Source organism: Macrobrachium rosenbergii, chromosome 30, assembly GCF_040412425.1.
Source record: "Macrobrachium rosenbergii isolate ZJJX-2024 chromosome 30, ASM4041242v1, whole genome shotgun sequence".
Taxonomy (NCBI): Eukaryota; Metazoa; Arthropoda; class Malacostraca; order Decapoda; family Palaemonidae; genus Macrobrachium; species Macrobrachium rosenbergii.
Window position 1 is genome coordinate 13,447,390 of NC_089770.1, and position 16,111 is coordinate 13,463,500.

At 36.2% G+C, this 16,111-nt stretch overlaps 1 protein-coding gene across 5 annotated transcripts in view; it reads right to left on the reverse strand.

Moving 5' to 3' along the window:
- The window catches only part of Bap170 (Brahma associated protein 170kD), an 86,505-nt gene extending 72,164 nt beyond the window's left edge, over nt 1–14,341 (reverse strand). For 4 of the 5 annotated variants that reach the window (XM_067131809.1, XM_067131808.1, XM_067131807.1 and 1 more), the window contains exons 1-3: nt 14,077–14,341; nt 13,692–13,785; nt 513–610 (exon numbers count right to left, since the gene is read on the reverse strand). In XM_067131809.1, coding sequence (XP_066987910.1) covers nt 513–610; nt 13,692–13,785; nt 14,077–14,168 — 284 coding nt within the window. In that variant the 5' untranslated portion in view covers nt 14,169–14,341. The remainder of the gene's footprint in view (nt 1–512; nt 611–13,691; nt 13,786–14,076) is intronic. The other variant, XM_067131810.1, reaches the window with a different exon arrangement.
- Between the last annotated feature and the right edge of the window lie 1,770 nt (nt 14,342–16,111).

The window sequence follows — 16,111 nt, forward strand, 5'->3', positions numbered from 1 at the left end:
TCATTTCCCTCTGGGTTAATGTATCCCCCTGTATCTCGCTGGACAATGACCCACACACTCTGGTACGTGTGGCAATTAACAAAACCACTTAAACCCAACTTTAACAATACAAACTGCTCCGTTCCTTTCCTTTCTTAGGTTCGTTTAAGAGAGACTGCCTTAAAACCATACAATGCGTACGTTTTCACCAATAACAGATTTATGGACCCCTAAAATATCAATAAACAACTCCTCGGACAACAAGGACACAAACATCAAACCACTGCAAAGAACATCCATGACTGAAGAAGACTGCCATTCCCATCCCACCACTAAACCCAGAGGAGAAAAACACCACCCCAATATAAATAACGCATCACAGGATAACAAAAAATAAATAAATAGACTCCCCTTCACACAAAATTCCTCTAGTAGTCAGGGCATCACCTGAGTACAATAAAAAAGAAATAACACCAACTACCCATTTCTACTTCTTACCAAGATTCAACAATACCCTTCTACATGGCACCTACCTTATGTAGATATGTTTGAGGGCCGTGGAAGAATTGATGCATCCTGGCGGCAGACGGAAATCTTCTAGGATGTCTTCCCACTCTGCACGGGCATTCACCTAATGGGGTGAAATAGAATTAGATTAAAATGAATCCTGTATCCATAAACAGTAACAGTGAATGGGGGTGCTTACTTTATTATTATTAGTATCATTTATCATAAAGTAGTAGACCCTCTCTTATAAGAGTCCTGTCAAATAGGATGGCTGTGTGATTTGAGTTAATTTTCTACTGAAGAGAAAAGAAGTTTAAGGAAGACTGGAAAGAAAGAAGTTTAAAGAAGACTGGAAAGAATTAAAGTAAAGTTAACTTAAATTATGCAGCCAACCTATTTTTATTATTATTGTTGCAGTGAATTTCCTACTTGTAGCTTGACAACTTAGTAATTAAATAGTAACACTGAAAGTATGTGTAGTCTTTATCTTCATCACTAATAATAATCTACAAGTAACGTGCCTCTAAAATTTACCTCACTGCGTTGGTTCCAACCATCTCATAGTTAATTACTACTTTAAAACTGACTATTGTAATTCTGACCTAAAACTTAAAATAACAAGGCAGTATCCATGAAAAATCCATACATGTATATTCTGATCTTGTGTGTGTGTCCTCACAAGGAAAAAAAAAAAAGTTCCACTTATCCGAAAAAAAGGTAACTGTTCATTCACCAGTCAGATCTGGGAAAAAAAAACTGTTAAGGTAAAAAGACAGTGAACCCACTAAATGAACACAGCTTTCAAATTTAAACAATTAGTAACCTTGCACTTGACACAAACAATAGCCACAGCCAAATTTCCTATTACGCAAGAAAAACTGAGTGTTGACCCCATCAATCAGAAGTCTAAATCTTTCTCGTCCCAGGCCAGGTAAGGTAAAAAAAAAAACCTGCATCTGATTAACCACATCTACAGTACACTGTACTACATAAAGAACTTCTAATTCTCAGGTATATTTTCCTTACTTGTGATTATTCTTTTTGGCACTCATTATTTTTCCAGATTTTATGCCTTCTTTCTTCTAATACTTCTTATTCTTTTTTAATTATTTTTCCTTTACAGACGACACCTCAGAAATTTACTTGTCAATTAAACTCATTTCACAAGACAGAGACCACCATGAACTATGAGGTGATAATGACGAATAAATTTGTAAATGTCTGCACTCTTAATATCCTAGATAAAACGGTGTGCTGACATACTCCCCATACAGTAATACATGAATGCATACTCAAGATAAAATCAACAACCCTACAATAAATGCTGAAAACTGCATTATGTTACTTCTTTCAAATGAACACAATATTCTTCGAAAGCTTGTTCCATATGAATAGGGTTTATTTTCTGAGTAATAATAAAAATGGCAGTTTCCTGATTCCGTGACTTAAGCTGTAATGGAATTAAACTTTACAAGGTCTCGTTGCAAGAGTATTCGACACACCAGTCATCTTTCTTTTTCTTTCATTCTTTTCTTTAAACCTTCAGGTGAAAACACTTATGGTCATTCAACAGACTACCATAAACCCAAGAGGGACCCAAAGGGAAATCAGCCTACAGCGAGAGAAAAGTAACAGAAAAGGGTGATACATAAAAATGAGGAACAGAAAATAAAACCATCACCTGATATTCAGGAGACGTCAGCAGAGGGGGCAGGAATGGATTTACTCCTTGCTTAAATATTTGGAAAGTAACACACCAAGCAACACGGTAAATGGTTTCTATATAATGGTTTCTACAGTATATAATGTTACTGCCAAGTATACATAATGGGTAGAAAACCCACACAATTCTGAGAATTCCTCTAGGAATGGAATTGAATACAAAACTTGGGCCAAAGGCCAAGCACTGGGACCTATGAGGTCATTCAGCACTGGAAAGGAAATTGAAAGTAGGTAGGTTTGAGGGGTTTAACAGGAGGAAAACCTCGCTGTTGCACTATGAAATAATTGTTAGGAGTGGGTGGATGCCAAGATGTAAGAAACGAAGTTTTCATAATAAAACTAATATTGTAATACTTACCTGAACACCTGAATTAGCATTGGTCAGGTGACCAGGGCTAATTCAGGTGTTCAGGGAGTGTATTGCAATAAACAATATGAATGGAGGTACAGTAAAAGGCATGAAAGGGGATGCAGCTAAGGGGCGAAGGGACGCTGCAAAAAACCTTTAGTAATGCCTACAAATTCGTGAAACATAAGCTTAAATTGCCCATTCCTCAGATTCCATTTGAGAATGCCAAGATAAAACAACAAAAATAGATGGGGTGTGCTGCAGCCTGACATATTAAAGCAAGAAAATATAAAAAAATGTAACAAATTTCATTGTAAATGTTCTCTGGACCCAGAAACAGAGGCTACCTACAAGAACAGTATAAAGCCATTTAAAATTACATTAACAAAATGTGAAGGTGAAGAAACCTGAAACTACCATATAAATGTAATTAGGCCCCCAAAAATTCAGCATCATGGTATTGTAACAAATTTTTAAAAATCCCACATACTAAACTGTACTAAATAAAACTACTGTCACACAATCTACAGCGTGTTCTCCAGCTGTTGTCACGTACTCATGTTTCATGGTCCTTGTATTTAGTAAGCTATTTGTCAACTGCAAAACAATTAGTCAATCTAACAAAGCTAGCCTGCTGTTAATTTTGAAGTGTACAAATCAATATACTGTAAAAGTGGGCAACACTTTGATCAGTCAGCAGTGACATTTTATCCAGAAATAAAAATACATTCACCATGTTTGCCTTGAATGGTTCTGACAACCAAGTTTAGGCTATGTGATTAAATATAAAAACATGAACTTTTGACTTTCACTAAGGTCCTCTTCAGCTGTACTGAAGAGTAATTACTGTACAAAATTGTTATAAAGTAAACTCAACTTAATCACAAACTTGATTTTCTTGTGGCTTGCTTTACCACTGACAATTCAACTTTTCTTGTTTTCATTTCACCTAATTTTTCTACTAAATATCAATGACCACTTTATTCTTCCACTTTTCTACCTGGCAGAAAATGAGATTAGTAATAAAACACTACCAATTAAGACAATTTACATTCCACTCAACAGATACTAAACCTTGGACCCTGACCCTGAACTGTTTAGAATTTGTCAACAGCCTCCTCAAACGATGAGGAAAAATGCATGCCCAGTTGTTTCAACTCCCAAAAACTCAACTCTGACTGGTTAAAGTACCGGACCATGTTTAACAGTAACAATTTCCTTTACAAAAATCATTTCCCAATTACTGTGCCTTTAGAGTATCATATCCCTGCTCTTGTCACTGATGGTGAATTCTACCAAGATCATTCAAAGATAACAATTGACGGTTATAAACACTGTGCACACACTTATACATTCTTTCCATGCACTGCTACCATTTTATGAAACAGTTGTTGACTGTTCAAATGGCTAATGATGGAAAATTGCACTGTAATATTTAAAAAGCAAAAGAGTTGTCTACAATTTTCAACTTTGTACTCAACACACCTCACTTCACTGTATGCGAGTAAAACAGTTTCAATAAGCATACAGTGTAATACAATGATATGGATCATAATAAAAATTATATTTAAATAACAGGAACCGACTTTGATAAAAGAGTGAAAGTAAACTGCTAAAGTAAATAACAGGAACCAAATTTGGTAAAAGAGTGAAAGGAAACAGCTAAATGTACAATGCTCAGAATTTTGAATAAGGTTCTCTGGACTAAAATACCCCATTAATCTAATCCTTTTATAAAAAAGATTCCAAATCACTAAGACTGAGCACTGTAAGGCCATTCCCACTTTTAACAATTTTAAGGACATTAACCTGAAGTAAACTGGTCTACAAATTCAAGGCCACGAAAGAAGTACCAATTACCTTTCAATATTCTAGAACTCTTTCAACTGAGCTGCTCTTTCTAATACGGCATCTGTGTACCCATCAGGATGTAGCAAATACCAAACTTGGGGCCAAGTATGTAATCTAAGGATTACTGTAACAATACAGTTATATAATCTAATCCCCTACTGCGGTAAGTCCAATGATAATGTACAATACTAGCACCTACATCCTACTCAGAACATTACATGGATTTGAAAACCTGAGAACTTCAACATATTTTGTTCATTCTTTGTACCCCAGTTCAGCTGCTGTATATATATATTTTCTGGTAACTAGACACAACCAAAGTCCTGAACAAACTAAACTTTACACATTACACACAAAAAAAATCTTACAATCCTATTTTTAGCATACTATACTAGAATATATATATTGCACTTTTCTCAAGGTGACATGTCCCACACTGTACTAATATACCCTGGCACACTGACTTAAGATCCAGGTTAAAATTATTACTTCCTTTAGAAGTCAAATATTTATGGATACCTGACGCTTATTACAGTACCTATTTACCAATTTTCCATACCCTAAAGACTATTTTAAATCCAAAGCAAGAATTTTAAGCCTTCAATATTTTATGACTTTCTATTAAAATAGCTACTACAACACTGGAAGTCAGGGATAAAACTAATACCTTCAGCAAAATATTACATTATATATATATAGGCCATAGCGAAATCAGTACTTTTACATAGAAAAGGTCACTGTAATCAAAGCGCAGCTGTCATTACTGCTGTAGCCACTAGGTACTGTGTACAGGAAATAACACTGTAATGCAGCATTAATCTTGCACACATCCTGTAATGCAATTTTAAATTAAACAGTCAATATCATCAATGACACTACAACTTCTATATGTAGCAATTTTTGAGTTCCACCATAAGTCATACTTCCTTCCACACAGGAGTGCTGTCAAATAAGGCCCTCAGTGCTGGGTTTTCAAGCAACCTACAAATTCCAAATAAACATGACCATAACACATCCCTCAAAAACATACAGCTGAAGGTAAAATTAGCATAGCTGTGCTAATTAACGCATAAACATTTCACAGGCTGCATAGCCTCAAAAGAATTTAACCGTACAGATTTATGTCAACAGCTGGCACAAACTTTCATGGTAGGGAAAATGAAGTATGCATATGAAGATAAAAGGCCATGATATACATAGAAATACACTTTGCTTTTCATTCACTGGCTACATCATATATTATTCCTGAATTCTGTTTAAAACAGGTAATTACTGCATCTTGCAGCCTGGGTAGGGAGAGGGATAAAATGTGCACATCTCCACAATCTACTTCTTCATTCAACACCAGCCACAGAATACTTATTTGGCAGCTAAATTTATATAATTACACAGCAAGGATGGCTAACTACATCAAAAGGTGACAGAAAAATCAAATTTGAAACAAAAATAGGGATAAAAATTCAAGAACAAACTTTAAATCCATGGAATCAAACAATTCAAGAGGCAAAAATCAACATTTCAAATATCTAATCTATGACAAGATATAATTCACCAATATATTTCGTGTTGTACTCACACTTGAAAATCAAGCTGACCTATGAAGGCCCAACTTGTTAAGTGTGCAGCACTTTGCAACTTCCAAATCAGTAAATAACTTTTGAACACGACATTGCTACTCTTTTGACTTAATTTGTTGTCAATTAACAATACTTAAATCAATTGTATTACTTCCATTCTACCCAGAAAGTTTCTATATTCAAGATAAAAATCAAAATTTGTTTAAAATGAGGCATGCAAGGCCACGTCACCTAAAGCAATATTGCAACCACAACACTTGAAACAGCTTATGCCTTCAACACCTTACTATACACTAGGGCATTTAGAATATCTTTTTTTTCTCTCTCCATTTAATTACACATTCCAGTGACACAACACTTAAAACTACACTACAAGATACCACTCCAAAAGAGCAAAGGATAAGCTTGAAAAACAACTCAACTCGTTTATTGGCATGTAAAAATCTAAAAAGAATTGTAATAAAGATAATGCAAGTCATCAGAAGATCCCCAAGTTTACTCTCACTCAGGCAGACTTCTTGATGCACTCAGAACTGCACTGAAATCTTAAATATTTTTCTCAAGCTACACCAGCATGAGTTTTACCAATATTCCAGCCCTTAAACCCTTAAGGATGGACACTAAAAATTCTACTTTAGTATGGGTCTGAAAAATCCTTAGATTTTGGGGCATGTGAAGGATAGCTTATGATCTTAGCATATTCTAAGGAAAACGAGAAGTCTGCCTTCCTAATATAACAATGTGAATCACTTGAGGTTAAGTAAGACCATATTGATCTATACCTTGAGATTAAATATCTCATAACAATCAAAGGTGAGGTAAAGGAAGACTATACTTCATCAACACATCAAGATTAAGTATCTCAAGAATCACTGGTCAGGTAAAGTAAAAGCATACTGATCAACTCCCGAAGATAACTAAAAACAGCTAATGAGATGAACATTGTACTGATCTAAATCTCATGATCAAATGATCTCACAACTTTGCAGTACTGTACCAAACGTCTTTGTCCCAATTCTCTATGGGTAAGTAATAGCTTAGCAAGTTCCTCATTGGACGAGTCTGTATAGTTCTCAGCTAGCACTCTGCTAGACCTGAGTTCGAGTCTCCGGCTGGCAACTGAAGAATTAAAGGAATTTATTTCTGGTGATAGAAATTCATTTCTCAGTATAATGTGGTTTGGATTCCACAATAAGCTGTAGGTCCCATTGCTAGGTAACCAATTGGTTCTTAGCCACATAAAATAAGTCTAATCCTTCAGGCCAGCCCTAGGAGAGCTGTTAATCAGCTCAGTGGTCTGGTTAAACTAGGTATATATACTTAACTTAATAGCTTAGCAAGCTTCCAGTGTCGATTAAAAGCCCAGTCTACAGGCAGCCACTTAGAAAAAATGTTATATAGTGACCTACCAGTACCTAAATGTAGAACTTACAATAAACTGAAATTACAGTCAAAATCTGCCATCAACTACATTAAGCAATTGAACAAAAGTCATTCTCACTGACAGCTGTTACATTCTTTAACAACAACCCAATGTCAAGGATTCAACTAGAGGCCAAATTAGGTCTCTTGTCATTTATAAATTACAGCAGAACCCCTTAACACACACCTGTACAGCATTGTGGTGGAAACATTTAAAAGTGAAAGTGTGGAATGACATGGAGAGGACTGAATATTAACATGGGGAAAACAAAACCTCCTGTGACTGGGAAGGAAGCATAGCAAAAAATCTAACCCAGAAAATGATGTGACAGAGATGAATGTGTGGGTGAATTCTGTGCAGTACATAATTTAATACTATTACAAAAGGAGGTTAGGATTACGAAGTAAATATGATGTATAGATTCTCAATGACCAAATGGAGAGGAATGGGGAGAGGCAAATTCCATCGTGTGACAGATGGGAAAATAGACCAAGGGTCAAGAAAATAAAAGATTAACTATAACCAGTGGCATACTTATAAATAAAAATGCATCATCAACAGAGAGCAAAGATTTACAGTGAGTATATACCACAGGCAGTGGCAAGCATAAGCAAGTGACCATAAACTTGAGAATCATAGTCTTGGTGCACTGTGAAGATCATTTAATAAAGAAGTGGAGAGATACGGTACCAAGATGCTGGAAATTAGGCGATCTCAAATATCTGAGATGGCTTGGACAAGTAACAAGAAGGAATGAGGAACAGCAAGTCAAAAGAGCATATGAAAACAGTGAGACATAAAGAGTACTGGAAATTTTGAAGAATGGTGAGAACTCGATATATGTCTAACCGCTAAAAGTAACAGCTGACACTGAATTTTCTTTGCTGATGATGACAAACACAAGGTAAATCAACCTAAAACAACTCTCTTAGCTGTGTTTATAAATACAGGAACCATATATATATTTTTTATATAATAAAGCTCAATGATAATGCAAATGTGTCAATAATTATAAATACATAATGAAATCAACACAAAGACAATAATGTTGTCCACAATATAAAAGCAATCAAACAAAAAGGACTTAATATACAAACAATAATTACATACAATATTTCTATGGTGACATCAGCCTAATTTTCAAGAGTATCAGTAAAAAGAACATGGCTAAATTTCAAAGTATGCTACTTCTATCAAATAAAGATGTAAATTTACCCACTTTCATTATGAACATTTCACAAACACAAAGCTTTTAACAAAAGCTACAACCAGGAGTTCACAAATGCAAGGCTCTCCTCATCTATACAAAATTCCTCTGGGTTTGATTTCACAGAATAAGTTATTTTAAGGCAACATCAAAGTAACCACAGCACCTGGAAAAAAAAAAAAAAAAAAAAAAAAAAAAAAGTCACCCACAGATTAACTAGGTTTTGAGGAACCATCATAAATTACCCTAAAAACCATTCTGTACAAAGCTGAAACTTCAGGACATCTTTTGAAAAAAAAAATACTGCTTCATGTTTTGTTGACACTTGAGAATTGGACACAAGAAAAATTAAGCTGCCAGAAAAGTAAAAATAAATTACAATTTACTTAGTCTGTTTAACAGCAAGTATCAGCAAATAAAAAAAAAAAATGTAAAACCAAACCATCAGTGTCATCAAGAATATCCAACATAAGTACTGACTCTAGGTCCAGAAGTATTCAAGCAAAAAATACTGTATGCTATGCACAGGAATATACATCCATGAGATGATTGTCCAGAAGTACTGTAAACTAGGTACAGGGAAACAATGCAAAAATAATGCAAGAGGGTAGGTACAAGAATATCCACCTCTATAGTATACAGCATACCTTATCTGCATCAATAAAACGTTCAGTTGTCTAATTCAGGCCTGGCAAAGCCTACACCCGTGAATCTATTGTAAATGTACAAGAAGGTAAACTACCCAACTTAAGCAATAATTTATCATATCATTCCCCTTTCTGAGAAAATGAAACTAATAACGTCCGATAGACGTAAGAAGTTTCTGTTGATTAATGCCATGTACCTTACTCACTCTTCCTGGATTATCAGATCCCTTAATCACTCAACATTACAGAATTAGGCTATGTGCTATTTCTATGGTGCATAATTCGTAAAACATTTTTTTTCATCCAGGACATTTCTAGTCTGAACATCATTTTGACACTAAACAAATCATGTCCTATCTCAACAGCTATTATAAAGCATAATAATGTATGGTATATCAAGACCAAACCTGACTTACAATAAAAAAAAAAAATAAAATTTAGACTGGCAATTTGTTACACCCAAGCACCCTTTACCCCTTAATGAATGGGGATCATCATATGAGTATCTATAACAGGTTTTGAGTGATAGTCGGGCTAACTCATATGAGTATTATTATTATGCACCATTTGGTTTGGATGAATTTAGCAGGAGCAATTTTCATATCACTTCACTAGCTAATAAATGACTTATGGCAACTATAATAGCTCAGCGCGGGAGAGACATTGATCAGTATGCCTTGAGATTTCAGAGGGGAATGTACTCAGCTCCACGATGTCTTTTTATTTAGGCTATTTGCTCATAAGTATACCCAAGGATTGCTGGTGGTTTTAGTTCTTGTCTTTTATGATACTATGTCAACTAAAATTGTAATTTTGCAAAGATACATTAGAAAAGCATGTGTACCTCACAAAAAGTTACTGCATCTCCCCATCTCAATAAATCTCATAAATATTTTACAACAAACATACTCACAATTTGTTACTGATTTTAGTTCTTATCTGTTATGATACTGTGTGAGCTGTAATTAAAATTTTACAAAAAATAAATAAACTAGAAAAAACGTGTATAACCTGGTAAAATTAGCATATTTTTACAAAGTGTCTTGTAAAAGAGGCCCCACACAGGGTTGTAAATAGTCACTTTCAACTTCCCCTGTTGAAAGTGACTAATTTTTTTCTTACACCATATGCATTTGCATATCTTCCTCTTTCCATAATGATTTTTTTCTTAAACTGTCCAACCTCAAAGTTTGCCTGGTCTGGGTGTGTGCTTAATGTACATTTAGCCCGCTCCTTAAGGGTTAATTCTATAGGCTAACAAAATAGAATTACAAATGTACTTTAAAGGGAATCTCGGACAAAATTATGTTTGGGACATAATGTGGTGGCTCATAATACACGAATCATACGATCACATTAAACTTCACATATTCCAACATCGACAGTTTGTCGTCTGCAGAAAAGGCAATGAGGCAAATCCATCATGTTTGCAATTACAAGGTATTTTCCATGAGAAATATACTATTGCATATTCAAATTCTGGTTTATGTAGGCTACAGGTGCATGATACAACAAATGCCAAGATTAGTGTTCACTAGAAACAATCTGTAAAGTTCAATAAAACAAATCTCATTGTACTGTTCATAATCGAATAACACTTTTATTCATTTATTTATCAATTTCTCTTTGTTTTCTAATAACTAATCTCTTCTTTCTGGATTTCCTATAAGTGTCTTCTGTAACTCCTTTCAAAAGAACACCATACTCTTTGGAAGTTTGACTTTCAAGTCAATGGTCCCAGTGAGCTTGTTCCATATGAACAGGGTTAGCTTCTGAATAATAATAATAATAATAATAATAATAATAATAATAATAATAATAATATAATAATAATAAGAATAATAACAATAATAATAAGAATAATAACAATAGTAATAATAATAATAGTAATAATATTAACTGAATGTATAAATAAATGAACTACAGGAATACAACGGATTCAAGCCACTACATTCTATAAAAACAATCCACATAATCATTTTCTCTTATCTATCAGTACTAACAACTTTCTGCACAGCTGAGATTCTTGAATGCCAGTAAATCCACATTCATTCGGCGTTATGATAATATCGTAAACATACATAAAATCACATCATCTGATAAGCCCTCGAGGAAAAGGCCTCCAGCTGATGACATTTGTATTAACAGCGGTGAAACACCAGTCTTTTGACACACTTAACTCCATATGAAATGTACTTTTACTCTCTCTTAGGCTACCAAATTATGGCAGTATCAACTTGGACTGGTTCATCATATCATGCATTGATTAGGGCTTATCTGCTATTATAAACAAGGTTTCAATATTTCAATATTAAATATTAAGTGCAGCAATGCCGACTGCTATTTTTTACATGACTCTTTACAAGTATTTTTTATCAAAGGAAATCACAATTCCCTTAATAACGTATTTGAATATTTAGTGTTATAAATTCCAAAAGTATTAGTTTATAAAAGGTTTACTATATCACAGAGACTTTCCATTAGATTGCTTGTGATAATCTGTCCCTACAGCTATGGGTAATTCTACAAAGTACCAGCCTCTTGAGAAAAATGTAAGAATATAAGCAAAATATGGCATATTAATCAAAACAATTTGGTAAAATTTTTTCAAATTACTTCACCTTTACTGCACTATATACTGTATATACACCCCATTCTATATTGCTGCCAAAATTTTTTTTTTTAATGATCAATATCTTCACACAGAGGTCTTTTGTATAATTATCAAGATAATATAAATGTGTATGTTGAATCATCACTACCCACAAACCATAAACAGTGAAGAATCGGCCAACACTGATACTTACTATTACCTTAATTTAAGGCCTGGCTGGCTACCAAAACATTAAACAGAAATAATTCAACATGGCTAGTTCTGGAATAACACAATAGGCCAACCTTACATTTTCCCTAACAAACCAAAACAAAAAGGTACAGTGCTATGCACATGAATGACAGTTATTTTATACTATGCTGGCTAAGACCTATTTCTTTCATGTCCTAAGCAATACTTCCAGAGTTGCTGATACCTTAATAGATATCAGCATTCCTACTTATTTTAATTTATTTATATATGTAATTATTTATTAATTTTTTTCTTTTCTAATAACTGAGTTTTACTTTCCATATTTCCTATTATCCTCTGTAATTTTTTCTAAATAGCCACCATATTCTTCAGAAACTTGAATTTCAAGTCAATGGCCCTGTAGGCTTGTTCAATACGAATAGGGTACATCTTCCAAAAAAGAAAATAAGTAAAAATAATAATAATACATCCTGGCCTTTAGTTTATTCTTCAAGCAGACACAACTTAGAACTTTATATGATAAAAATGAAAATCGACGTCACTCAGATGTTAGGTTAGGCTAGGGCATTTTGGTTTAGCCTATCCCATAATTTAATCAACACAATATAACTAAGTTACAATAACACAGTGCCAAGAAAATCACAATTTCGATAATATACAACCACTCGCGTTCAAATAAATCTTGGAATATCACAATGTCCTACCACAGTTTATCAATCAGAGATTATATCACTATTGATAAAAACCTTAGAATATCACAATGTCCTACCACAGTTTATCAATCAGAGAATATATCACTATTGATAAATACAACATAATATGGCTATGTTAATTTACATGCACACAACTTCATTGGTCAAGGCCCAGGCTAGGATATGGTATTACTGCCTAGCCTAAAATTTTAAACGAAATTCTCTGCATCTAATCTAACCTTTGGCTATACAAAATTAAAAACTCATAGGTATAATGTATAATCTAGGGACCTGTTTAGACCTTAAAAGTAAGTGACACCAAACTTGCACCTACCCTACATTAAAAAAAAACCTAGGTTAGCAAAAAAAAAAAAAAAAAAAAAAAGCCAGGTACTTCGACCTATCCTGAATGAAATTAATAAATTCAAAATAAAATAAAATAGCCCCAAGCTATCCTGAACCTGGAAGGCCAAGAAAAAAAACTTTTGCCACTGGCCAACAAAACCGAAAAATTAAAAAAGAAAAGGCACCGGAAGGAAAAGATTATAGGCCTAGGCCTATGGTGCTCTGATATAGAGAGAGAGCAAGTAAACGGGGTAGGCCTAGGCCTCTGGTGTCAATGCACACATGGTGTTTTGAGAGAGAGAGAGAGAGAGAGAGAGAGAGAGAGAGAGAGAGAGAGAGAGAGAGAGAATGTTTGGTAGGTATATGTCTGTGTGCTTGAGGTATGCGTGGAAGGGGTGCCAGTGAGTGAGAGAGTGTGTGTGAGTGTGTCTGAGAGAGAGAGAGAGACAGAGTGAGAGTGAGAGAGAGAGAGACAGAGTGCCAGTAGGGGAGCTTCAGCGTTGGGTGGCGGGAAAATACGAGTCCGCAGGAGGATATTATGATGGCGGTGAATACTGCAAGATACAAACTCCCTCGACAAACAGACCTTCTGCCATCCTCCTCGGGCGGTCACCACGACGTACAACAAGTAGAGGTCGACTCCTTTGCCGTTGATGCGAGGCAGACGTCTGAATGGTGTCCTGCGAGAGAGAGAGAGAGAGAGTGTGAGAGATAGAAAGAGAACTCAAGGGGAGAATTTTATATATAAATATAAAAACGGGGGCCCGTGCAAGTGACTGCACTAGGTAAATAATTTCCGTATATAGTGATTCCTTCAACTCTTACTGTTACAAAGAATGCATTCTGCTTTCTGACATGACACAAATAGTGACGTGCTCTGCGAGAGAAAGAGTGAGAGAGAGAGAGTGAGACAGAGAGAGAGAGAGAGAGAGAGAGACACGAACGAACGGGAGGGGGGGAAAACAACTTACCCTCTCTGTTGGTGGAAATCCTCAAGTTGCTTAATAAAGGCATCGTATTCCCTGTCATACGCCTCCGCGTCCTTATTAACGTCCTTCGACATGTTTCCGCGGTGATCACGCACTAGATACGCACACTCAGTAATCCCGCGGACATAGCGTTGGGCCACAGAAACACTTTAAAACGCCAAGAGACACACACAGAGACACACCGCCGGTACGTATATATCGTCAGAGTAGCTAGCGACTAGCACCAGCCACCAAGCGTTCCAATAATGTCCGACAGCCCCTTCTCCGCAAATTGAACCATATTCCTCCAAATTTTCTCAACTCTCGATGCTATACACTCGTATATGGATAACTCATTAACAAAAATGACGATAATTATCATCCAATAATAACCCACATACCTATAACCTCAACAATTAAACTCGGGTCATATGTTTAGAAGACTTTGCTCGCTCTCAGCTTTAGCGAGAAGGTATCTGCACCCAGCGACGGGCGCGCAGGCCCTAGAATACTTTATTGATTAACATTACAATAAATATATTTTGGCATTAGATGCGGGTTCCCATCAATATATCCCTCATGAGGATTCAGTTCCTACATGTAATTACCAATTCCTAGCTCTGAAAGAGGACGGGGGCTGTCTGAAAAAAACCGCACAAACTCTTTGTTTGAGTCCACAAAATGGCGGATGGAAGGAAATGACATGGGCGTCGCCGTCGCCATAGATTTCTGGCGTTCTGGGCGATTTCTAGTTTATTAAAACGAAGTGCGACTGTGACCCTCGACATCATCCTAAAGAAGTTCTTGAAGATGCAAAAGGGCGCGCGGTGAAGGGGGATTGCGTTGACGGGGAACGCCAGGGCAGCTGCTGCGACCCGCTACGGCCTGAACGCTACCCTCCCGATATTTCCCGCCCATCTCACATTGTATCGCCTACTCCAAATTGTCTCGCTCGCATTCACGCGCATTTCTACCCGCTGTCCGTCCTGAACGAAGTCGAATTAACCACCGTTATCGCCGTGGTAACGCATGCCGTGTGACACGACCGTCTTCAAGACGAGCAAGGTCAGTTTTGTATGAGGAGGCCCTCTCGGCCCATGTGATCGATGATCGGACTTACAGGGAGTTCGGGGAAAAATGAGAAAGAATGAGAATATGGCAGGTTCAGTAGGAATTAACCCCCAAGGAGGACACTTTAAGGTCACAACAATCTTTCTCTTTCTCTCTATCTTTCATCTTCTCTTTCATCCTCATTCCGCCGTTTTCTGTTATCCAAAGCGTCAGCCTATACGATAAGGAGCCCATAGGGGACTCCCACCACATTTCCCGTCCAGCTTGTCAGTCATTGTTCTCTCATATAAACCAGCGAAATATATCTTAAGGTGAATTACATGAACTATATAGCATAGGAGGAAGTCGATACCTCTGCTCATGACGTCATCGTCACGTGACGGGGAGAACACCAATCTCTCTCTTTTCTTCTTTCATTCTTTCTTTCTCCTCTCTCTCTCTCACCCAGACATGAGTTACGGAGAAGTGATGATATTCTAAACCTTGGCAATTGTACGGGAAAGCGCACGCCTCGGAGGAAGGAGGCGTTTCGTTCAAGTTAATTTAATCATTTATTTATTTTCCCGACACGTAGTGAAAAGATGCACCGTGTACCTGTAGCTACTAAACTAGCTAGCCTCTCTCTCTCTCAAACCCCGCCACTTTTATAATGTTCGGTACACGGGTTGTTGCGTCGCTTTTATCGGGTCCCGTGTTAAGAAAACATGATCTTTGCTATGCATGAATGATTAAGAGCAACCGGAGCTCGATTCGGCTTAGGATGTGGTATCGTTATAACTTCGCGGAACAGAGGATGGATTCTCAGATGGCCTTACGTACATACAAACACGCACACGCCCAAGGGGTTACATTTCAGAAATTTCATCATCTGAACGTGATCAGACACAACTGACGTTTACGTGGCCATAATTTTAAATGTCATAAGATTAATAGAAGTGGGTGGAGATAAATGTGAGCCTAAACAATG